Source organism: Bos grunniens, chromosome 3 (assembly GCF_055505025.1).
Source record: "Bos grunniens cultivar Pamir isolate PY7600 chromosome 3, Bosgru_T2T1.0, whole genome shotgun sequence".
In the NCBI taxonomy this organism is placed as follows: domain Eukaryota; kingdom Metazoa; phylum Chordata; class Mammalia; order Artiodactyla; family Bovidae; genus Bos; species Bos grunniens.
This window is the reverse complement of record NC_141167.1, coordinates 121,268,688-121,293,849: the sequence shown is the minus strand read 5'-3', so window position 1 is coordinate 121,293,849 and position 25,162 is coordinate 121,268,688. Positions and strand designations below refer to the sequence as shown.

Here is a 25,162-nt window from a genome sequence, read left to right as displayed (position 1 = left end):
CCCACAGGCCTCAGGACATAGGGGGAAAAAAAAAGGAGGGGGGGGAAGCCAAGGATTTAAGTGTCCTACCCTACTTATTCTTTGCCAAAGTATAAATTTAAAGTTTTATTATTTATATCTTCACTAGTTATCATCAGATCAGATCACTAGTTATCAGCAGTATTCAAAAAAAAATTTTTTTTAATCTGCCACCCTAAATCAGTCACCCTAACTAACATTCAGTTAGAATTATAAAAAATACACACCACCTAGTAGTTTTGCAAACCTTAAGCCAATACTCATTAGTGGATATTCTACTGGGTAAACACCAACATTTTTTAACATGATATGAAAGCAGAATGCACCATACCTGCTGCTGCTGCAGCTGCTAAGTCACTTCAGTCGTGTCGGAATCTGTACAACCCCATAGACGGCAGCCCACCAGACTCCTCCATCCCTGGGATTCTCCAGGCAAGAATACTGGAGTGGGTTGCCATTTCCTTCTTCAATGCATGCATGCATACTAAGTCGCTTCAGTCGTATCCGACTCTATGCGACCCCATGGACAGCAGCCCACCAGGCTCCTCTGTCCACAGGACTCTCCAGGCAGGAACACTGGAGTGGGTTGCCATTTCCTGCTCTGGCACCATACCTGATAAGGCTAAATGTCATTTGGGAAATCTTTTTAGTTATATGTGTATCACAAATTGCCATGTAAATGTATTATTACTGTGGATAATGGTCAAAACATTTGAAAAACAGACATAAAACATACCTGTAATATAAATTCCATGCTATCAGAAGTTCCTATCCCTTTTAAACACTTTAATTCTATACCAGGTAGGAATGAAATCTACAACAGAGCTATTCAATGGTCTGCTATTGCTATGATTAATAATACGCATTTGGTGGCCGAATCTTCAGGAATTATCAGTATATTCTGTAACATATATTTGTCGTATCTGTCATTCACTATTAAAATCAGACATTTTTCAGCTTTCATTGAGATTTATTTTTAAGACTAAGGAAACAAAATACAAATATTTCACTTACTTTTCCCAGTAGCTAACAAAGAAGCAAAACTCAAAATTTTCTGACCCTTATAAAATATATTGTAACTTTGCAACACTTTCTCAAGAACTTTGTAAGTCTGAATATAGATGTACTCAAGATACACTACAAGACTAATCTAAATGCAAAATTAACCACTTCAAGTACATAATAACTCTAATGATATTCAAAGGACAGAGACATTCTAATCCCCTTACAAAAGATATTTCAATCTTCACTATAAAGTTGTCACTGGCTTAGTGGTTCCTATTTCCCCAACCCCCTCCTCGGGACAAATTTCTCTGCTGAAATTCTAACCCTCAAGGTATTAGTATTGCTGCTGCTGCTGCCGCTAAGTCACTTCAGTCGTGTCTGACTCTGTGCGACCCCATAGATGGCAGCCCACCAGGCTCCCCCGTCCCTGGGATTCTCCAAGCAAGAACACTGGAGTGGGTTGCCATTTCCTTCTCCAATGCATGAAAGTGAAAAAATAAAGTGAAGTCGCTCAGTCGTGTCCAACTCCTAGCGACCCCATGGACTGCAGCCCACCAGGCCCCTCCGTCCATGGGATTTTCCAGGCAAGAGTACTGGAGTCGGGTGCCATTGCCTTCTCCGGATATTAGTATTAGGAGACAGGAATTTTGGGGAGGTGATTAGGCTTGGGTGTGTGCATGCTCAGTCGTGTCAGACTCTTTGCAACCCCATGGACTGTCACCCAACAGGCTCCTCTGTCCATGGGATTTTCCAGGCAAGAATTCTGGAGTGGGTTGCCATTTCCTTCTCCAAGACTTGGATTAGGGCCCTTATAAAAAAAGACCCCAGAGAATTAGCTCACCTCTTCTGCCTTGTGAGGTTACAGTGAAAAGATGGTTATGAACCAGGAAGCAGGCCCCCACCAGACTTAGAACCTGACCATGTGAACACACATGGTGTGTTCCAGCTTCCCAAATTTTGAAACATAAATTTCTATTGAAATAATTTTCTTTGATAGGAGGAAAAAAGATAATTAACCAAATTTAAATAAAATCACCTGTAATGTTTCAATACTACTATTCAAAAGATACATGCTATGATTAATTTGAAATGCATATGTTACCAAAAAAATGCCAGTAGCTTCTATCCCATTTTACTGTTATTTAGAAGTAATTCATTATTAGAAATACATATAATGGATAATTAGAGAAATATTTAAACTATGATATTATAAACAATCAAAATGTTTAAATACTGAAATCTCCAAAAAGAAAAGAATCCACTTACTTTTCAAAACCCTTTTTAAAAGGGGGCTTTTTAAAAAGATTTTATGAGTACTTCAAAATATTATTTCTGGGGGACTTTCCTGGTGGTCCAGTGGCTAAGACTCCAGCTCCCAATGCAGGTGGACCAGGTACAATCACTGACCAGTCAGAGAACTAGATCCCATGTGCAGCAACTAAGAACTTGCAGGCCACAGCTAAGGATTTGTCATACTGCAACCAAGACAGAAGATCCCACATGCCACAACTAAGGCCCTGTGCACCAAATAAATAATTTTTTAAAAATTATTTTTAGAAAATCTCATTAACTCAGACAGTGCTAATGTCGACTTTGCTGTTTCCTGAATGCTAAGCCAAGATTAGTACTGGAGTGTGGATGAGCCAGATAAACTAAAAGTATAAAGAAAGTCTCCTAAGGCCAAGAAATTACTTTTCAAACTATTTCTGAATACTTAAAAAAAACCCACTTTTAAAGGAAGCTGTTTCAAGAATGCGATAATTATAAAGTATATATTACTAGCACATTTAAAATATTATGTAAGATATGGAATTCATTGTATGCATATACATGTTTGAAAATCTGTAGTTTAGACTTTCTACTAAAGGCAGTGAAGTCACATTCTTCAATTCCCCTCCACCCAAGACAAACTTCACTTCCATTATGGAGCTAGAAGAGGAAGGGAAAAAGAAAATTTATGATCTTACTATATTTTAATTGACTCTATCATAGATAAAATTGAACTGAGCCAGCAGAAAACATTAATAATAAAACTAAATATAATTACTACTCATTCAAATGCTCCAACTAATTGAAATAAAGGACCGCATATAAATTCATTCATGTAGAACATGTATTCTTTTTATTAAACTAAAATTATTTCTCAGCAAGTAAATATTAAAAGAAATACTCCACATCTTTTAGGTTAATGGTTTAAACAAGCACTCTCTATTCATATTAAATTTTAAAAAGATTAATCACCACTCCAGGTACTTATCCTAGAACAAATGCACAAAAACCATGTACTGATACAAGGATGTTCACTGTTAATAACGGCAAACGTACAGAAAAAAAAGAAGGCTGAGTCAACCTTGACAACTTCATACTGTTAAATACTATGCAACAGTTTAAAAGACTGTACAGATAGATTTACTTCTACGACCATGCAAAGGTCTCCAAGATGTAACATAAAAGGTGCAAAATAATATTTACAATATGACATCATACATGCAGGTCACACACATACACACTCCTACAGCATTTCTATACGTACACATGTGCTTGTGAGAATTCAAAGGAAAAGGTCTAGAAGAATATTCAGGGAACAGAACATGTTACCTCTCTAAGGGTGTGTGTGTGAAACGAATGGGAGGAATCATAAGAATTTGTGCTTCATTTTTACAAGGAGAATGTACTCATGTCACTTGAGACACTAAAAAGCAGGAGGAAAGAAAAAAAATACCTGTTAACTTCTCTCAAATAATCACAAACCAGAACTATCAGGTGTAATGAGATTCCAATTTTTTTCATTGATTTTAAGTCAAAACCATTTGACTTAAAATTATTTAAATGACATTTAGGCATTTAAATGACATCAACAAATACCTAAGATAAAAGTGACAAAATTGGTAAGAAAAAATTTTTAATGATGTTGTCTTGCCTTCAAATTAAAAATAAAAAAGAAAGAATAAAGAGTAATGATAAGACTGCAGAGGAAAGAAGAAAAAAGACTCTTACTAAATCCATCCACTTTTAGTTCAGGCGTGACCCAGAATCCTCACAAATCCACTTATACAAAACGGGAAAAAAAAAAAAAAACACTGGACTACCGTTCCCTCAAGTATCGAAGGTTGTTTTTAGAAAGCTTAACTAAGAAACAGTAAATGCCAAGTGTTTCACCGGTGTGGGAATGGGAACGCGAAACCCTACACCTCCTTAAAGCAATCTAAACGACTGAACAGCAGAGTCCAACTGGGAACGCGCGCGGGGGTGGGGACAGCTCAGCTATCACTTTTAGGTTGGCTCGGAGCCTCAGAACAGTTTACCCCCAGTCTCTTTGGAGCGTGGAGTCCCCGAGGGTGGTCAACGCGTCGCCGCCGACACCTAAGCCCAACCGAGACTTCAGAGGAGGGGCGGTCAACACAAACTTAGGTCCTTCGGCTGAGCCGGGAGAGCGCGGAAGAGCAAAAGCGCCAACTTTGGCTCTAAACGCGGCAGCTCCGGGAGGTTCGACAAGTCTTCCCCCAAGTCCCACTCCTGAAACGATGCCAACACCTTTTCCCGGCCAATACTGTCCGCCCCAGGTCCGGCCCCCGGAGGAAAACCCGAGCAGGGCGGCGGCTGGCAGCATGAAAGAGTGACTTAGCCATGGGAGGACAACAAGGGCGGGGGGTCCGTCGGCTGAGGGCCACCCGGCACCTCAGCGTCTCCGGGACGCCCCCGCCCAGAAGCTGTCCCGTCTCCAACAGCCCCCGCGACGCGGCCCCCTCCCCCACCTCTGGGCGGCGACCTCCGCGCCCCTGCCCCGGGGCCCCTGCTCACCGAGGTAGCGGCTCCGCAGCCGGGACGGGTCCTCCAGCCCGAGGGACCTTTTCCTCACGTCCCACAACAGGTGTGGGCAGGAGCCACCCCGAGACATGGCTCTCCCAGGCTGGGGGAGGAGGGGAGACCACCGCGTGGGGGAGGGGAGGAGGGGAAGAGACACGCGGATCAACACCCGAGCCGCACCGGCACCATCCACGAGCCGGGGCTCTCAAGCGCAGCGAGTTAGATGGCAGCGGCGGTGGCGGCAGCAGCGCCTTCGCCTGAGAAGTCCGGCCGTACCCGGGCTGGAGCTCGCTTCATACTCTCCTTCTCAGACTACCCAGAACAACCAAAGATCAGCAACAGTCCCCTCCCTCGGCACCCCCTCCTAAAGGAGGAGGCGGAGGCGGCCTCGACTCCTCCCTCTCCTCGTTCTGTACACCCGCCCTTCCAAGCCTTTCTCGCGAGATGACAACCACTGGGCATTGAGGCAGGTGTGTGCCATGGCCGCCCTTACCCTAGAAAAATGGGTTCAAGCCATTCTAGTTAAATCCTTAATACTCTGTGGATAAATGAGGAATCGAGAAGTTGCTGAAGTCGTAAGTCTCGCGCTCACGAGTCTCAATCCAAAGGAAGCAAGAGAGTTGTGCGGCGTCATCTTTAGTCGGGGCACAGAAGGCCCGAATAGTCCATTTTGTCTAGGGGCCTCCTTAACCAAAGTGAAAGGGTATCCGCCGACCGAGCTTCACTTTCCCTTCTCCAACATGGCTTCCAGAGCAGGAAGAAGAAATTGGAGGTTTGCTTTGGGGGACGGGCCAATCGGTGCGGGCAGCTCTGCCTGCGCAAGCGCGCTGCCGGTAGGCCTCTGGGTTGACTCGGTGAGGCCTTCCTTTAACCACCTGTTTTAGCCACTCCTCCCGGATCTCGGCGGAGAGAAGCCAGTAGGCGGGCTCGGGGCGGGCCGTCGCAGAGTCTCCGCCCCCACAACCTTCTGTGGGCGCCGGCCAAAGGGTGGTTTGCTGGGGGGTCAGGCTCAGCAGCGGGAAGGGCAGGCACCCACGGAGAGAGGGCGCGAGACGTTGATACAGGGGAAAGTGACGAGCTGCCCTACATTGCCTGCCAGGGACGAGCACGCGGACACTCTACCACCCGGCTGCCCACGATCACTCGTCCGCAGAAATGTCAGCCGCCGGCGTCCGGGGCCTGCGGGCCACCTACCACCGGGTCCTTGATAAAGTGGAGCTCCTGCTGCCTGAGAAATTGAGGCCGTTGTACAACCACCCGGCAGGTAATGAACCCAGAGTGGCTCCCACCGAGACCTCCCTTCCTGTCCCTTTCCTCCCTTTACCGATCCACTGACAACTCTGCCAGTGGACAATTCACCCACAACCCCAACCCCTGTTCCTCAAGTGAATCTGTGTACTTTCCCATGCTGCTTGCTTTTCACATTTTCTTTTCCAACACGTCTAAAACTCGTGATTTTCAAGTCTGCGCCCTTTGCGACCTTTGTTGCACTGCTTCTCTTAGGCACCACTCAGATCCGGACCAGGCCTCTTGGTTTGACCCTTCTCCATTTCTGCGGCCAGGAAAAGGTCTGGGCCACCGGGAAACCTCATTCTCTCCCCTTTCCTTCCATGAGTAGTGATGTATTGACCCACGCGCAGAAAAGCCGTCTTACCGCCCCAGAGTGTTAGGAGTAAAGGTCATATTTCCTTCAGCTCCAGCTGACAGGCCTGCAGAAGTTAGCCAGTTTCTGAGTCAGTGTCATTCCTTGCCCTATAGGTCTAGTTTGTTTTAGTCTATCCTAAATTACTTCCTGAACCTTTTTGTGTGGACAGACCTGGGTTTAAATTCTGCTCTGCTCCTAATTGTAGATGTGACCTTGGGTAAAATCCTAGATCTTAGTTTCCGTAAAATGTGGTCCATGTGAGAGTTAAAGATAACATATGTGTCTGATTCTTCATAAATGCTCAATAAATATTAGCTCTCTCTTTAACCTATTGGAAAACAGTGTTCTAGTAGTTGAAAAAATAATACTGTAAGAAACTGGAAGCTCCCAGTGCCTCCAACTCTTTATTTAAGGTCTAAAATCCTGTTACCTGTTATATAAACATTAGTAATAGTACTTACTTGGCTGGGAACTCAAACCAGATACATTCTGAAGTCACTTTCAAGCCTAAGACTTAGCAAAGGAGAAAGTGTGTTATAAATGGATAGACTGAAGTGCAACCCCTCTGTGGCCCTTTTCTCTACATAGTTAAATCTATCTCTGCGGTTGGTGTCATTAGTACACTTGTATATCTCCCCACATATCTGACTATGAAGCAGCTCTTGGGAATCTAAGATTACTAAATCCGATTTCCAAATTTGATAAAGGATTGATCTGTGTCACGGAATTATGCTTTAGTATAATATTATTTATTGCAGTAGTTTACCCTTTATAAAATTGACCTTTAAGGAGAGATTTTTATTAATGAAGAATATTAGTTTATTTGCTTTTTGGTTCTTTAAGACACAGTTTTTGGAAATTGTCCTCTTTTGTGGCAGAGATTTTCAGGAGGAAGAGTTGAGCAATGCTTCTGTAATAATCTAGGCTTTTTTTTTTCTCAGCCGCACTGTGTTGCATGATTTTGGCCAACTGTGTGGCATGATTTTGGCCAACTGTGTGGCATGATTTTGGCCAACTGTATGGCATGTGGGGAATCTTAGTTCCCCAAGCAGGAATTGAACTCAAACTCCCGCGTTGGAAGCTCGGAGTTTTAACCACTGGGCCACCAGGGAAGTCCCTGGGCTTTAGTCTCAACTGAATTCTTGTGGTCAGTGCTGACCCTCTTAAGCTTTGTATTTGGTCTGTAGGATAAAGACAGGCTAGAGGAGGAACAATTTTAAACTACTTTAAAACAGAATTGGAGGGTAGCTTTATAGTGATCTTTTCCAAGGTCTTGGCTTTAACCACTTATAGTCATTGTTTATTAGTTTATTAGTTATTATTTAATAGTTTATTCAACTTTAGAATGAAAGGAAATTATCTTTCATTTAAGATTGGTTTGTAGATCATGTGTTTTATCTAGATACTCTTAGACTAGTTCAGTTACTGTAACCCTTTTTTCAGTGTGATGGAAGGAGCATAGGCTTTGAAGCCAGATTGACCTGGATTTGAAACTTGGCTGAGTGACCTTGATCTTAAATCCCCTGACCTTTTAGTTCTAATATATAAAATGGGAATAATAATTATCTCCAAAATAATGGACATGAATTTGAGCAAGCTTCGGTAGTTGGCGATAGGGAAGCCTCGCGTGCTTTAGTCCATGGGGTCACAAAGAGTGGACAAGACTGAACTGAACTGAATTACCATTTAAGGATTGTTGTGAAAGTTAAGTGATATATTGTCTGTAAAATGTAGCTGTGTTTGCACATAGACTTTCAACAAATGTTAGTGTTAGTTCTCTCTTATTTACTAATATACAGAGTAAGAATACCCATCACTGCAAAATTGTTTGTGATTAAAAACTTGTAGGCACACCAATGCAGAAATGAAGAAACATGAAAGATATAACTTACTGATTGTCACAAGTATTGAATAAAATCTGAGGAAACTATTGTTCTAAGACTTAACAGGGAATATTCAAGGTTTTTGTGTACTATTTTACATAATAGTGTGTTTTTGAATCATTATATTAGATGATATATCTAATCATCATTAGACTGGATTCACATATTGGAGACTTTCACAGTAATATACAAGGCTGGATTCTAAATTTTTGAGACTTAATCGTATCATTGACAAATATGTCTAGACAAGTCACAAGAATATGTCTTTATATAAATATTTATTAGACTTAGCATATTGTATTCTATATATATATAGTTAGACCTGTGGTCTTCATCATTCGTTTATCTACATATTGTCTATGACACACAGTGATCTGCTTCTTTGGAGTAAAAATAGAGTTCTATCCAAATGTGTGTCCTGGCAAGTTCAGTTCTCAGTGCCCCCGCTGTCTCCTGACCTGAAAGTATGCTGTCCAGTGTTTACTGTGAAATCATGCTGCCCAATGTTTACTTAAATGCTTCAGTTCAGTCGCTCAGTCGTGTCCGACTCTTGGCAACCCCATGAATTGCAGCACGCCAGGCCTCCCTGTCCATCACCAACTCCCAGAGTTTACTAAACTCATGTCTATCAAGTTGGTGATGCCATCCAGCCATCTCATTCTCTGTCGTCCCCTTCTCCTCCTGCCCCCAATCCCTCCCAGCATCAGAGTCTTTTCCAATGAGTCAACTCTTCGCATGAGGTGGCCAAAGTACTGGAGTTTCAGCTTTAGCATCATTCCTTCCAAAGAAATCCCAGGGCTGATCTCCTTCAGAATGGACTGGTTGGAACTCCTTGCAGTCCAAGGGACTCTCAAGAGTCTTCTCCAACACCACAGTTCAAAAGCATCAATTCTTCAGTGCTCAGCTTTCTTCACAGTCCAACTCTCACATCCATACATGACTACTGGAAAAACCATAGCCTTGACTAGACGGACCTTTGTTGCCAAAGTGATGTCTCTGCTTTTGAATATGCTATCTAGGTTGGTCATAACTTTCCTTCCAAGGAGTAAGTGTCTTGTAATTTCACGGCTGCAGTCACCATCTGCAGTGATTTTGGAGCCCAAAAAAATAAAATCTGACATTGTTTCCACTGTTTCCCCATCTACTTCCCATGAAGTAATGGGACCAGATGCCATGATCTTAGTTTTCTGAATGTTGAGCTTTAAGCCAACTTTTTCACTCTCCACTTTCACTGTCATCAAGAGGCTCTTTAGTTCTTCTTCACTTTCTGCCATAAGGGTGATGTCATCTACATATTGGAGAAGGCAATGGCAACCCACTCCAGTAACTCTTTCCTGGAAAATCCCATGGATGGAGGAGCCTGGTGGGCTACAGTCCATGGGGTCACTAAGAGTCAGACCCAACTGAGCAACTTCACTCTCACTTTTCACTTTCATGCATTGGAGAAGGAAATGGCAACCCACTCAGGTGTTCTTGCCTGGAGAATCCCAGGGATGGCAGAGCCTGGTGGGCTGCCGTCTATGGGGACGCACAGAGTCGGACACAACTGAAGCGACTTAGCAGCAGCAGCAGCAGCATCTGCATATCTGAGGTTATTGATATTTCTCTCGGCAATCTTGATTCCAGCTTCTGCTACTTCCAGCCCAGCATTTCTCATGATGTACTCTGCATAGAAGTTAAATAAGCAGGGTGACAATAAACAGCCTTGACATACTCCTTTTCCTATTTGGAACCAGTCTGTTGTTCCATATCCAGTTCTAACTGTTGCTTCCTGACCTGCATATAGGTTTCTCACAAGGCAGGTCAGGTGGTCTGGTATTCCCGTCTTTTTCAGAATTTTCCACAGTTTATTGTGATCCACACAGTCAAAGGCAAGCTTAGTTTGGGAAAAAAAAAAATTATTAGTGGAAGAGTGTCTTTCATTTGTATTTATGAGCTGCAGAATGGGGTGAATTGTCCCAAAGGATGCACAAACTTTGGAATATAGGAAGAAAACAGTAGAATTTCTATTAGTACTTACTTTATCTTTTTAAAGTTTCCATTTTGTGTATATTTTATAATATAAAATATATTAGTGCACATATATGTGGATGTGTAAATAGACAGTCCCTTTCTTAGGATGGTTCAACTTAAGATTTTTCAACTCTACAAGATGGTTCAAAAGCAGTATAAATTCAGTAGGAATCCTAATTTTGATCTTTTCCTGGGCTAGTGGTATGTGGTACAGTGCTCTTACAGGTGGCAGCAACAAACCACAACTCCCAGTCAACCACAGGGTGAACAACCAGTACGTCTCTTCTGCACCCGTAGAACCATTCGTTTTCCACTTTCAGTACGTGTGTGCTGCGTTCTTTGTCTCTCAGTCATGTCTCTTTGTGGCCCCATGGCTGCTTCTGTTCATGGCTGTCTGTTGCCATTTCCTCCTCCAGGAGAGCTTCCCTACCCAAGCATTGAAGCTGCATTTCCTGTGTCTCCTGCATTGGCAGGTAGTTTCTTTACCACTGTGCCACCTGGGAAGCCCCAGTGTTCAATAAGTTGCATGAGATATTCAATAAGCTTTATTTATTATATATTAACAATTTACTATAAGTAAGCTTTGTGTTAGATGATTTTGCCCAATTTAAGGGTAGGTTAGGCTAAGCTAGGTGTATTAAATAAATTTTCAGTTTATGATATTTTCAACCTTCAGCGGATTTATTGGGATTTAACCCCATCATAAATTGAGGAAAATCCGTACACACCTGAATTCCATGGAGTCAACATGTATATATAAGGGTGTATGCTCACGTATTTTTTAAACTGATGGGGCAGTATGTTCAAAAGAAGTTAGGAAAGGACTAACTTTCCTAACTCTCTGGTGGTCCAGTGGTTAAGAATCCACCTGCCAATGCAAGGGACACAAGTTCAGTCCTTGCTCCAGGAAGATCCCACATGCCTTGGAATAACTAAACCCATGCACCACACCTACTCTAGAGCTCTAGAGCCTGTGTTCCGCAACTAGAGAGTAGCCCCCGCTCACCTCAGCTGGAGAAAGCTGCATGCAGCGAAGACCCAGTGCAGCCATAAATAAATAAATATGTAAAAATTTAAAAAAAAAGTTAGGAGACCACAGCTCTAAAGAGTTAAACCTTAGAAATTACCTGGTTAGGACTCTGCACTTTCACTGCTATGGCCCAGGTTCAGTCCCTGCTTGGGGAACTAAGATCCCACAAGTGGTGAGGTGCAGCCAAAAAAAAAAAGTTATATCTCAATAAAACTGGGGAAAAATTAAATGAGAAATAAATAAATAATATAAATAAATAAAAACTATCCTTCAATTAAGTCAGCATAGAAAATAACTATCTTAACCATACAATTTTTGCTTACTATAGCTTTGCTTATAATGAGTTATATTTTGGCTCAAGTGAAAGAACTTTTGAAAAAATATTTCTGCAAAATGTGTTGCTGTGTTTAGCTTACTACTGCTAAGAATATTCTCTACATTGCATGATGTTCTGTCTGTGAAGGCTGATGAGATAAGTTACGTTAAGGTGTTCACAACAGGAATATTTGCATTTTTCCTAGACCAGAGAATTAGTTTTTCCTTTCTATCTTATAGACCTAGAGAATATCTTTAAAATAAAAACATACTAAGTGAACTATTATTAGCAATGTTTAGTATATATTATGATTAAATATACAGTAAATATATAACTATACACATATTATTTATTATAGTATTAACTTCTATTAGCTTAAAATTAAGGAATGAGAACCAAAAGGGAAAGTTAGGACTTCAGATATTTGGGTTATTGATGTCAAATAGAATATCTTTAAACTAGTTAGCTCCAATAAAGTTGAATTATTTAATATTTATTGAGGGCCTACTGTATATTGGATACTGTTTTAGCATTTGAGTTATTTTAATGAATAAAATAAAAATCCCTGGCCACAGAGATTTTGTTTTCTCAGAAGAGATCATAAAAGTAATACAATCCTTGCTGTAATTGTTAGTTTGACACTTAACGTAACTGATTTTAAACTAATTTTAAGAAGTTAAGATTGTTTATGCCTCATCTAATTTGATTCATTAGATATACTAAAGGAGAAGCAAGCCCTTGGAGAAGCTATAAATAGTTTGTTATATACATGTTACTATTTATAAAATAGATAACCAACTGTATAGCACAGGGAACTATACTCAATATTTTGTAATAACCTATAAGGGAAAACAATCTGAAAAAGTGTTTGCATATATATATATATAAATCACTGAATCATTTTGCTGTACACCTGAAATTAACACAACATTATAAATCAACTACACATCAATAAATGTTTATTATTTCTAAGACAGATAATATTAATTTTGGCTGTAAAAGATGGAAATATGTTTAAAGTATGGTATGGCATAGTAGAAAGACGACTGGGGTCAAAGAAGCCTGTATTCTGATTCTTACTCTATCTGGAACTATCTGAATATGAGACAAATTAACTTTGAAGAAGTGCCTTTTCTTTTTCATCTATAAGAGTGTTTGTATTTTCTTTAATGTCCTCTCCAGCTGTAACAGTTTACAATTTGGTATTTCTGCTGTGACTTTTCTTAGTTTTAGAGGCTTCAGGAAACTCAGATTTCATCAGGGAAGACTGTATAATTATTGTTAGGTTAGGTTTTAGGGAATTAATTTTTACCTTGCTGTGCTATGTATTTTATATAAGTAATTTTATAGCAACCCTAAAATGCATATTACCTATCATAGCTAGTCACTTCACCTGTTATTTTCTTTGGTATTTTCATCAAAGCCTGTTTTCATTCAGCATTTTAAAAATCATTATTCACCCATGATGTTCTGGGTACTAGTTCAGTAAGCTCTTTCCAAGGCCTTACAGAAGATAGAAAGATTGCTTGACTCTGAAATGGTAGCCCCATCATATTCTCCATGTGAAATCAGAACTAGCTTTAGTACAAATAAAAATGAGTAATTTTTGACAGTTAGTATCTGTGTCAAAGAATAATAACCTGTATGAATTCTAAGAATTTGTAAGTAGCTGGTTCCATGATAGCAAAAAGGTGGACTTGATTGATACAAGGAACTTCAGAGGAAAGTTCAGGGATGTTGAAAGCAATAAACTGTAAAGAAATTGTATGAAAGGATTTAGGTGGGGTAGTAGACGGCTTTCAATAAGAATTTTATTTTCAACATTGGGAGCACCTCTATTCAGTATTTGTATATGTGTATATTTGCATGTGTGTAAAAGTTACTTATTCTGTTCCTGGAAGGAAATCTTTCCCTAGGAAGAGAATTATACAGTAAATGACATTCTTTCTGGGTAGAATTTATGAAGTATTTCATTGGCAGAAATTCCTCTCACATAAGGAAATTAGGAAATAAAATTATCAATATGTCATTGTTTTATTAACAAGTTCATCAAGTCAACTAGATTTGTTAATTTGTTTGAAAATATATGTCTCTTACATATTTGGTTGTATTATTCTCTTGCAGAATTCCTCAAATTCTTCCATAAAAATTTGAACTTTAAAGAACATAAGTTTCACTTTAAAAATCAGACAAACATTTAACAACACAAGAGAACATGACCATTATATTATTCTTTGTAATTTTTTTGTTATGCTTAAAAATAGTTCATAGTTTTACAGTAAATCTTTGTTGCGGCTCTAATTTATGTATAATAGTTTGTATCTGTTAATCCTATACTCCTAATTTGTCCCTCCCCACCTTCCTTTTCCCCTTTTGTAACTATACATTTGTTTTACATTACAGTTCATAGTTTTAAGTAGTCAGCATTTGACATCTTTTTCAACTTCCAAGAGTGGACTTGTAAGAAACAAGATGAAAATGTGTTGTTAGTTAATTGTTTGTCTAAAAGAATGTACGTTTACATCTGATGGGAATACATTTTTCTCATCTTGGACTTCAGGTTAAATTTCTTAAGAGCTGCTTTTTATTCAGTATATTTTCAGCAATTTAAAATTTCTGCCTAATTAAGCTTTTTCATTCATCATAATGATTGTTAGCTAGATACTCTAGTTATGCTTATCTTGATGTTAAGGTATTATAATCACTTTCGGTATCATGATTATTTAATGACTTTATTATTTTAATGCTCTTCAGTGAGAACAGCTGTGTCATTGTAGAACATAAACCAGTTTTTCCCAGATCTAGGAAAGATAGTGTAACATTGTATTCTCACTGTTTGGGTGGTACCTGTTTGCAAAACATTTTTGTCTAAGCTTCATGTTTTAGGTAAATAGCAAGGACCTATTGTATGCTTCAAGGACCAACTGTGAAAGTGAAAGTTGCTCAGTTGTGTCCGACCACAAAGTCCATGGAATTCTCCAGGCCAGAATACTGGAGTGGGTAGCCTTTCCCTTCCCCAGATCCCAACCCAAGGATCGAACCCAAGTCTCTCACACTGCAGGCGGATTCTTTACTAGCTGAGCCACCAGGGAAGCAAAGCTTTCACTTTCACATATTCAACATCTTGTAATAACCTATAATGGAAAAGAATCTGAAAAAGAAAAAAATTTTATATATATATATACATTTATATATGTATAACTGAATCACTTTGCTGTACACCTGTAACTAACACAACATTGTAAATCAACCATACTTCAATAAAAAAAATTGTTTTAACTTGTTTCATGTTTTAAATGTCAAAATCAGTTGGGATGTTTCCTCATTACTATTTTCATTATTGATTGACTGCTGTTTTTAAGAAAATAGCCTCTATACCTAAATTAATACATGTCTACATTTATTTGACTTCTTTACTTTTAAGGTAGAAAATGACTACTTAAAAGTGGAAGGATATGGAGAAGGAAATGGCAACCTACTTCAGTATTTTTGCCTGGAGAATCCCCATGGACAGAGGAGCCTGGAAGGCTACAGTCCATGGGGTCGCAAAGACTCAGACACAACTGAGCGACTAAGCACACAGTTAATAAAAATGAATGGTATTTAGTGAAAAAAAAAAAAGTGGAAGGATGAAGTAAAATAAGTTTTCTTTAAAAATTTTTGTTTACTTATTGTATGATCATGGGTATTGCTATTCCCCGCCCCTTTTTTAAACAATGAAGAAAACACTACTTGTTGTTTGCACTTACACATCTCTAATTATTTGTGTCAGTTGTCAGCATCCTCTGACATTTCAGAAAAATTAGAAATTTAGAATGTCTTATTATTACAATATATATATGCTACTGATGTTTTTAAATTCAGTGCTTAGCTGTCATTAAACTAATTTAGGCTTTGTTTTGTAGTTTAAAAGTATTCCCTAAATAAAATACTTAAACTTCTTTTGACCTTTGTTCTAGCAACCATAATTTACTGTTTGACGTTTTTGTTTAGTTTGGTTATGTGGGAGAAAGGCAGTTGATATTTTAAAACTACCACCAAGTACAGGGCAGTTGAGTAAATCAGTTACCAGGCAAAGCTACAGAAAAGCTTGACTGTTCATTAACCCTGAAGGGTCAACCATTTCAGCTCGTAAAGAAACTAGAACCCTAGAGGAAACAGTTTTTGGGGTAACAGAAGAGGAAGCATCAGTTTTGAAACAGAAGAATGGAGTCTGTTTGGGAATCCAAAGCCAGAGACTAAGACAGTGTATTGGCTTATCCTTGAGTGATGAAGCAAGCTTCATGCAGGGATAAAAAATAAACTTGGTAATTGATACTGCATATGACCCTGAGACTTTGTATACGACAAAGGAAAATAAACCAAGTGTGATGATAGGAATCTCAGAAAGTCAAGCTAAATAAAGTAACCAGAGAGTTTGAAAAGATTGACTTATAGGATTAGCACATTATGGCATCAGACTCGTGGAAAGAATTTTCAAGAGCCAAAAAGGGGAGTCTCATGGTGTAACAGTAGAGTAACTAATGAGTCAAAGTCTAGTACAGCCCTGATGTAAAGAGAACCTGGTGTCCTGAAGTTCATCCTTGAAGATGCAGCAGTATCAAGGCAAATACTCAAATTTCCTAAAATTTGAATATCTTTGATTAGCATCTCTCCTGGATATGGTTCATCTAGTTCAATTCTGTTCAAAAATATTATTTGTCTAAGAAAACTAAGAAACAGGTTTTAACTTCAGGTCTTTATCTAATTAAAGTAATAGATGCATAAACAGTTCAGTTTAATTGTTATGTGCAGAAAACAATAGAAGAATAGACAGGCTGCTGCTTTGGGAGTTCAGAGAAGGGGCATTTAATCTACTCCTTGAGGAGATGGAAGATGAGTTTTAGAAGGATATTGGAGTTAGCCAGATGAAGACAAGGCCAACTATTGGGAGGAGACTGTATGAGCTAAGATTTAGAGCCATGAAACTAGTTGCATATTTGCCTAGCTCGTCAGTCCACCTAGACCAAGGTTTCCTAACCTTGCACAATAGGTATTTTGGGGGCTGGATTATTGTTGTAGGGGGTTGTCCTTTGCATTGTGAATGTCTCCTGAGGAGCAAAATCACCTCTGGTTGAAAACTAGTGTCCTGGGCTAAAATTTAATTAACTTAGGCTTCCCTGGTGGCTCAGGAGTAAAGAATCTGCCTACCAATGCAGGAGATGTGGGCTCAAGCCCTGGGTTGAGAAGATTCCCTGGAGAAGGAAATAGTAGCCCATTCCAGTATTCTTGCCCAGGAAATCCCATGGACAGAGGAGCCTGGCGGCTACAGTCCATGGGGTCGCAAAGAGTCAGACACGAGTTAACGACTAAACAACAAGTTAGGATTAGGAATTTATATTTTGAAACTCGATGTCTTCATGTTTTCTATCCTTTAAACATTTCTTTCAAAATGCCAACCTAATCTACTAAAGGTTTCCATATTTTGTTCAAATATTTAGAAGAGGGAATCATGTGCCAGAGTTCTAGAAGTGTAATAGTGCCTGTGATCAGAACAGTACAAAATTTAGGACACTGGATTAAAGATTAATAACTCAGGAATTAAATATAGATTTTCACTCAGATATAAGAACATTAAAATTTAGAATTCCTTAATAGTTTTAACTCTCCCAGCAACCATTTCAGTACCATCTAGATTTGCTGTAATTTAAAATATAGAAAACTTACAGTACATAGTCAAACATAAAAATGACTAGCTGTCATATGTATGTAGGAAGATGAATAATTGTTTTGGCCCATAAGGAAAGATAGGGGCTATGCCATGATATCCTAGTGTTCAAAGAATTATTAGTTTAAAGATGGTATCCAGCTCCCTGAAGATTGAGAAAGTAAGATAAATTACAGAGGAACTTTAGGATTAAGTTTAAATGTTCTAGGAGCAAGAGGGGGAGGCCCAATGCCCCTAGCCATCCCAGCTGAGCAGGAAGTAGCCAGAGAGACCTCAACACCCCTATTCCCAAAGAATTGGGCCTCCCATCTCGAAGGGGGGAATGTTAGATAGTTAGAATAGGAAAAAGGAGCCCAAAATGGTGGTGGCTAAAAGACAAAGGAAAAAGCCTGCAAAAATGGAACAAAGGAAAATCCACTGACAGGAGTGAGAACTTCAGGTGAAACAGCCAGGCCCCCTTCTTGGCCAGCCCAATTTGCATAGGGCAGGCTCAAGGCTGGAAGGAGACAAACATATAAAAGGAGGAAGCCAAGAGGGATTGAGGCCTCTCCTTTTGGGTCAGCCCGCCCTCAGGCCTAGAGAGCGTACTATCCTTTGCTTGCCAATAAAACTGAGTTATAACTGGAAAAAAATATAAAAATGTTCTCGGGTTTCAATAAGTGCCGGGAGCCGGCATATTGCATATCGAGTGCATATTGCATATTGAGTGCAGCACTTTCCACAGCATCATCTTTCAGGATCTGGAATAGCTCAACTAGAATTCTATCACTGAGCCAGTGTGAGGAGCCCCACCCATGATAAAGGTCAAGAGGAAGGAGGCTCGGCATATGCAAAGGCGGGATCGAGCCTCAGGAGTCCCCCTGGAAATTCTCGAGCATCTACCCCCAAAACCAGAGTCTGCCTACTTTCTGCTTTGTGCTTTCACCTATACCTCTGACTTTATGGGGGGCTGTCCCCCACTACCTCTCTCTGAAAAAAGAGTTAGCTTACAGCTCCAGTTAATAATTCCTGGGTTTGACAGTGTTTCAACCTACAAACTCCTTTGGAAATCCTCTAGCCTGCGTGAATAGGTTTTTCCGGCCACATGTGATTGTTCAGAGCCTCCCAACTGTGAGAGGCAGGAGATGTTCTAAACTGTCTAAACACAGATTCCTTTGAGTAGTTAAAAGATTGATTAGGAATTGTATTGGTGAAGGGTTTTTCACTTATTGGGCCAATGTTTGCTGCTAAGTCTCCATACTCCTTACCTACTGTGTCCTTGGCAGTGTATTGATTGATATAATGGGTGTATAGAAATGTAAGTAGTAGTCTCAAGTTTGTAACCGTGGACCCTTGAGTTAATTCTTTTCTTGATTGAGCCCACCTCACCTTTGCCCTATAGGAATGCAGCTTTGTCCAGTGCTTTTTTGGAGGCTGGTGCCTGACTTTGGAATAATCACCTTTAGAGAAAAATAAGTTTCTTAAAATGTTAACAGGCCTCCTGGCCAGAAGATGATGTAATTCACCTGAACTTTTGCATATGATAAGTTTGAAAGCCTGGCTTTGATTAGGACCAGGAACTGCTGTCCTTGCATGACTCCACCCCTTCCCCCAGTATCCTCTATGCACAACTTAAGGTATAAAAACTACTTTGGAAAATAAAGTGCGGGCCTTGTTCACTGAAACTTGGTCTCCCTATGTCACTCTCTCTCTCAAATTCTGGCTGAGTCTCCATCTGGAGCGCGGAACCCACCATGCTTACTAATTATGCCTGGGCTTCTAAGATCCGACCGGGGAGGCCTCAGTGTCTCCTCTCCTTCGGGAGAACGGAAGGACGCCTGCGGCCTACGTAAGTGGTGCAAACTTCTTGTCTTGAAGTTTTATTGGTCTCCCGCGTAAACCAAGCTACTCTGCCTCTTTTGTCCACTGAATTTCCTCACTGAGCTATCCTCATTCTATTACTCTTTATATCTTTGATAAATATTTAAATAAATAGGTCGCCTATGCCGTCTCTCCTTCGAATACCCTGGATCAGCCGGGGCTGGACCCCGGCAAATAAGCTTACTTAGAAACTCGTATGTATAAGCCAGATTTATCAATATAAGTAAATACACAGCTAATTAGATTATTGGTAAAATATTAGTAATAATACATTCAGAAAACGAAGATCACGGCATCTGGTCCCATCACTTCATGGGAAGTAGATGGGGAAAGAGTGTCCGACTTTATTTTTGGGGGCTCCAAAATCACTGCAGATGGTGATTGCAGCCATGAATTTAAAAGACAATTACTCCTGGGAAGGAAAGTTATGACCAACCTAGATAGTATATTAAAAAGCAGAGACATTACTTTGCCAGCAAAAGTCCATCTAGTCAAGGCTATGGTTTTTCCAGTGGTCATGTATGGATATGAGAGTTGTACTGTGAAGAAAGCTGAGTGCCAAAGAATTGATGCTTTTGAACTGTGGTGTTGGAGAAGACTCTTGAGAGTCCCTTGGAGTGCAAGGAGATCCAACCAGTTCATCCTAAAGGAGATCAGTCCTGGTTGTTCATTGGAAGGACTGATGTTGAAGCTGAAGCTCCAATACTTTGGCCACCTGATGTGAAGAGCTGACTCATTGGAAAAGACCCTGATGTTGGGAAGGGTTGAAGGCAGGAGGAGAAGGGGACGACAGAGGATGAGATGGCTGAATGGCATCACCGACTCGATGGACATGAGTTTGGGTTGTCTCCAGGAGTTGGTGATGGACAGGGAGGCCTGGAGTGCTGCGATTCATGGGGTCGCAAAGAATTGGACACGACTGAGCGACTGAACTGAACTGAACTGAATAGTACATCTGATTTTTAAATCTCATTGTATTTTAAATCACATTGAACAATGTGAATTAGTTTGAAAGGGCTACAAAAATATACCAATGATATGTTGAATAGTGGCACAGTCCAAACTGTAACATTACAATCACTTAATATTGATAAAGGTGAGCAAAGGTTTATACTGTTTGATACTTTCTTAGAACTAATTAATAAGCAAAAGTTACACAAGGATCAGATATCATTTTTTATATTTTTCAAATTTCTCTCCTTATTGTTAACATTAACCAACTACTTTTGATAGTAATTCAGCCAAAATGCACCCCAAAAAGGAGTATTATCACTGCTTTAATTTTCACTTTTGAGTGGTGGTATTTGGCACCCCACTCCAGTACTCTTGCCTGGAAAATCCCATGGGCAGAGGAGCCTGGTAGGCTTCAGTCCATGGGGTCGCGAAGAGTCGGACATGACTGAGCGACTTCGCTTTTCATTTTCATGCATTGGAGAAGGAAGTGGCAACCCACTCCAGTGTTCTTGCTTGGAGAATCCCAGGGACGGAGGAGCCTGGTGGGCTGTCATCTCTGGGGTCCCACAGAGTCGGACACGACTGAAGCGACTTCGCAACAGCAATATAACTGAAACTAGAGTGGTTTTGATGAAAAACACTTTAAAATTGTTTCCCTTAAATGTTTTTTATACAGCTTACAGATATGATTTTACTTAACCTGCCTGTGCTTAACTTATTAAAAGCCAGCACTGTCTGATTTGCCAATGTATCCTTATTGCCTAGGAGACTATAAAGCATGAAGTAATTACTATGAGTGAATGAATGAATGATCTCTGCAACAAATTAAAGCCACAACTGCAACTAAATCTTAACTTAAATCCCTGCATTTTCTTTTTTTTTAGCTCTGTGCTTTTTCAGTTTCATTATCTGTTATTTTTAAATAATAGGTTTAATTCAATTTTATCTTTTAAATGTTATTTATGTATGTGATTGGAAACATTTCTTTATTAATGGCAGTGAATATTCACCTTGTTGTTGTTATTCAGTCGCTCAGTCGTGTCTGACTCTTTGTGACCACATGGACTGCAGCACACCAGTCTTGTCTGTCCTTCACCATCTCCTGGAACTTCTTCAAACTCATGTCCATCGAGTCGGTGATGCCATCCAGCCATCTCATCCTCTGTTGTCCCCTTCTCCTCCTGCCTTCAATCTTTCCCAGCATCAGGGTCTTTTCCAGTGAGTCAGTTCTTTGCATCAGGTGCCCAAAGTATTAGAGCTTCAGCATCAGCCCTTGTAGGAATATTCAGGGTTGATTTCCTTTAGGATTGACTGATGTGATCTCCTTGCTGTCCACAGGGCTCTCAAGAGTTCTCCAGCACCACAATTTGAAAGCATCAATTCTTCGGTGTTCAGCCTTCTTTATGGTCCTACACTCACATCCATAGCTGACTACTAGAAAAACCATAGCTTTGACTGTGTGGACCTTTGTGGCAAAGTAATGTCTCTGCTTTTGAATGCACTGTCTAGGTTTGTCATAGCTTTTCTACAAGAAGTGTCTTTTGATTTCATGGCTCCAGTCACTGTCTACAGTGATTTTGGAGCCCAAAAAAAACAAAGTCTGTCACTGTTTCCATTGTTTCCCCATCTATTTGCCATGAAGGGATAGGACCAGATACAATGATCTTATTTTTTTGAACGTTGAAATTTAAACCAGCTTTTAGACTCTCCTCTTTCACCTTCATTAAGAAGCTCCTTAGTTCCTCTTTGCTTTCTGCCATGAGAGTAGTGGCATCTTCATATCTGAGGTTATTGATGTTTCTCTCAGCAATCTTAATTCCAGCTTGTGCTTCATCTAACCCGGCATTTTGCATGTTGTCTCTGCATATAAGTTAAATAATCAGGGTAACAATATACAGCCTTGACGTATTCGTTTTCCAGTTTTGAAGCAGTCTGTTGTTCGAAGTCCGGTTCTAACTGTTGCTTCTTGACCTGCATATAGGTTTCTCAGGAGGCAGGTGAAGTGGTCTGGTATTCCTGTGCTCACCTACTAGGGGTAAAATTGGAAAAAAAAAAAACATCTTTACCTGATAGTGCTATTGAGAAATATTACTAGAGTAGATGAAGAGAAATAAATGTGTTACATTGGGTGATTATGCTCTTTTAGATGTGATTTATTTATTTTTACAAAGTAAAGTGGAATATTAAGGTAGAAATAATAATGAATATAATTAGACTTTTTACATTTTGAATTGGCTTAAAAATCTCATGTGAAATTATGTTAAGAAATAAGTGTCTTTTGTTGATCCAGTGTGTAGAGAACATATATACCGTATTAAGTGCTGTGATGTGTATTGGATTTAGCTTTTGATTTACCATGGACAAATCTGTTTTTTTACTGTCACTGTATGCCCTGAAAGGTTAAAAGAGATGTGTGATTTGGAAGAGTAAGAACTTATGTTATTGGTTATTGGTCAAAGAGCACAAGTTTGAGAGTTAGAACATTTAGTTTCTAATTACAATGCTGGGCTTACTACCCACATGACTTGAGTAGGTCATGGAACTCTTCTGAGCCTTATTGGTAAAAACGAAGGATGATCTGTGAGTTTACTTCCAGCTCTGAAACAAATTGCTTATTTGTTTCTGAAATTCACAGTGCTTCTCAAATTCCAGGTTATCTGGAAAACCAGAGTTGTTTTTCAAAATACCGTCACTATTTTGAAATTCAAATATATTCAAAATATTGACAGTATTTCAAAAATACTGTCAACATTTATTGAACATTTTGCATGAGGTGGATCAGTACCAGGATAACTAAAACAAGGACTTTCCCCTTTCTTGTATGCCCTTTAAAGTTAGGTTAAATTAATTTTAGGTTAGGTTCATTAATTTTTTACTAGGAAAAATAGAATTTTGTAAGAAGTTTTACTAGAATACATGTGGTGACATCATTTATAATAATAAATATTAATAGAATTAGTAAATATATACATATATATATCTACTGAGGTTTACATCACAAAAATTCCATAATTTATCATTTCCTCAAATTGAAGATTATCCTTAAATAAAATGATAAATAAAGTTGCATGTTCAAAGCAAAATACACTGAGAATAGTTTTCAAAACTACCTCTATTATACTTTAGCTAATTTTGATAGTTCTCAAAAATACAGAGAATTGACAAGGAAATCAAACAACTTGTATGAAAAATTGATACCATGGTGACTCTCTAAATTTTAACTTAAATACAAAGCATGCAGAAAGCACAGTAATAATTATTAGAAATAGATTGATTAATCTTTGAGTTTTTGAAATTTGGTGATAGCTGTTTAAAAGACATATAGAAAATAGTTGGTTACTTGCTAAATTTTTCCTTCTTTTTTTTTTTTCCAGGTCCCAGAACAGTATTTTTCTGGGCTCCAATTATGAAATGGGTAAGTCTTAGGTTTTGGCTGATGCTACTGAAAAAGATATTCTTTAAAAGAGCTTATTAATTTGAAGTAACTTTTCTGAAGGATGTACTTTAAATGTTCATGATACGGCTTGAAATAATTTCATGTAAATATTCTCAGATATATCATTTTTACTCTATAAGCATACTACCTACTTGGGGTCTTTTGAACTCCTTAGATAAGGAGCCCTTTGGGGAACTTATTATCATCAAAAAGATTATAATTGTGGGCCCTAAGAACATGAAACTTCATTCTAAAATTTTCTGACTATGTAAAACGTTAAATTGGTTTGAACTCCCCCCTCCCCCTGCCCAAAATTAACTTTTGTTATTAACTTAGTTTGAGAACTTAAGATACTAACACCAAAATAGTGGCAAGGAAAATTAGTCTCAAAAAGCAGAATTTATCCAGGAGATATATATATATATATATTAACATTTGGTAAATGATAGAATCTGGAACTTCTGACTCCACAGTAAATGCTTTTATCCTATGCCAGAGTTTCCATTCATAAAGTTCTCATTTAGCTGAAAAGAAGTAATTGTAATGGCTATTAATAACAAGTCATTGATTTTGTGTTGGAAGGGCCAGTTTTGGCTTGATGCAGTGCTTCTCAAAATGTCATCCCCAGACCTGCAACCTTGGCATCATCCAGGAACATGTTAGAAACACAAATTTTCAGGCCCCATTGCAGATTTACTAAATTTGGAACTATGGGGGTGGAGCCCAGTAATTTGTGTTTTAATAATAGGCTCTACAGGTGATTCTGATGACTTTTAAAGTTTGAAAACTACAGGCTTTCTGCTTTTTATTGTAATAAAATGCACATAAATTTCACATCTTAACCTCTTTTTTAGAGTTGAGTATATCACTATTCAACCAATCTCCTGTACTCTTCTTTTAATTTTTTTTTTTAATTGTAGGGTAATTGTTCCTCAGTGTTGTGATCTAGTACTCTTGATCTTGCAGAACTAAAACAATGAACCCATTAAACCATAGCTCTTCATTTCCCTCTTCCCCAGCCCCTGGCAACTAGCATTCTACTTTGTCTGTGAATTTGACTACTCTGGGTATCTTCTATAAATGAAATCATACAGTATTTCAGTATCTGTCTTTTTGTGCCTGGCGTTTTTCACTTAGCATAGTATCCTAAGGTTCATCTGTGTCAGAATTCCCTTCCTTTTAAAGTCTGAATAATATTTCATCGTATGTATGTATCACATTTTGTTTTTTCAGTTTTCTGTTGATAGACACCTGGGTGTCCATACAATATCTGTTCCAGACCCTGCTTTCTGTTCTTTTGTGTATATAACTACAAATAGAATTGTTGGATCATATGGTAATTCTGTGTTTAATCTTTTAAAGAACTGCTTTACTATATTCCACAGTGGCTGCACTGTTTTAAGTTTCCACCAGCAATCACAAGGTTTCCAGTTTCCATTCATCCCTGCCAACACTTGTTACTTTCGTTGTTGTTTTATAATACCCTTT

The 25,162-nt window shown here is 39.1% G+C and overlaps 2 protein-coding genes across 50 annotated transcripts in view; one reads left to right on the top strand and one right to left on the bottom strand.

Moving 5' to 3' along the window:
* DCAF6 (DDB1 and CUL4 associated factor 6) overlaps positions 1–5,746 on the bottom strand; it is a 181,743-nt gene extending 175,997 nt beyond the window's left edge. For 35 of the 48 annotated variants that reach the window (XR_015161364.1, XR_015161362.1, XR_015161365.1 and 32 more), the window contains exon 1: positions 4,825–5,144. Coding sequence is in view for 14 of the 48 variants with exons in the window: in XM_086393944.1 (XP_086250070.1) it covers positions 4,825–4,921 (97 nt within the window). In the remaining 34 variants the exon portion in view is untranslated. Of the gene's footprint in view, positions 1–4,824; positions 5,145–5,323 lie in introns of those variants that run through there. The other 13 variants (XM_086393961.1, XM_086393966.1, XM_086393975.1 and 10 more) reach the window with 8 other exon arrangements.
* A 29-nt stretch (positions 5,747–5,775) lies between these two features.
* The window catches only part of MPC2 (mitochondrial pyruvate carrier 2), a 30,119-nt gene continuing 10,732 nt past the window's right edge, over positions 5,776–25,162 (top strand). Inside the window, exons 1-2 of one of the 2 annotated variants that reach the window (XM_086393997.1) lie at positions 5,776–6,094; positions 23,613–23,653. In XM_086393997.1, coding sequence (XP_086250123.1) covers positions 5,986–6,094; positions 23,613–23,653 — 150 coding nt within the window. In that variant the 5' untranslated portion in view covers positions 5,776–5,985. Of the gene's footprint in view, positions 6,095–19,075; positions 19,253–23,612; positions 23,654–25,162 lie in introns of those variants that run through there. The other variant, XM_086393998.1, reaches the window with a different exon arrangement.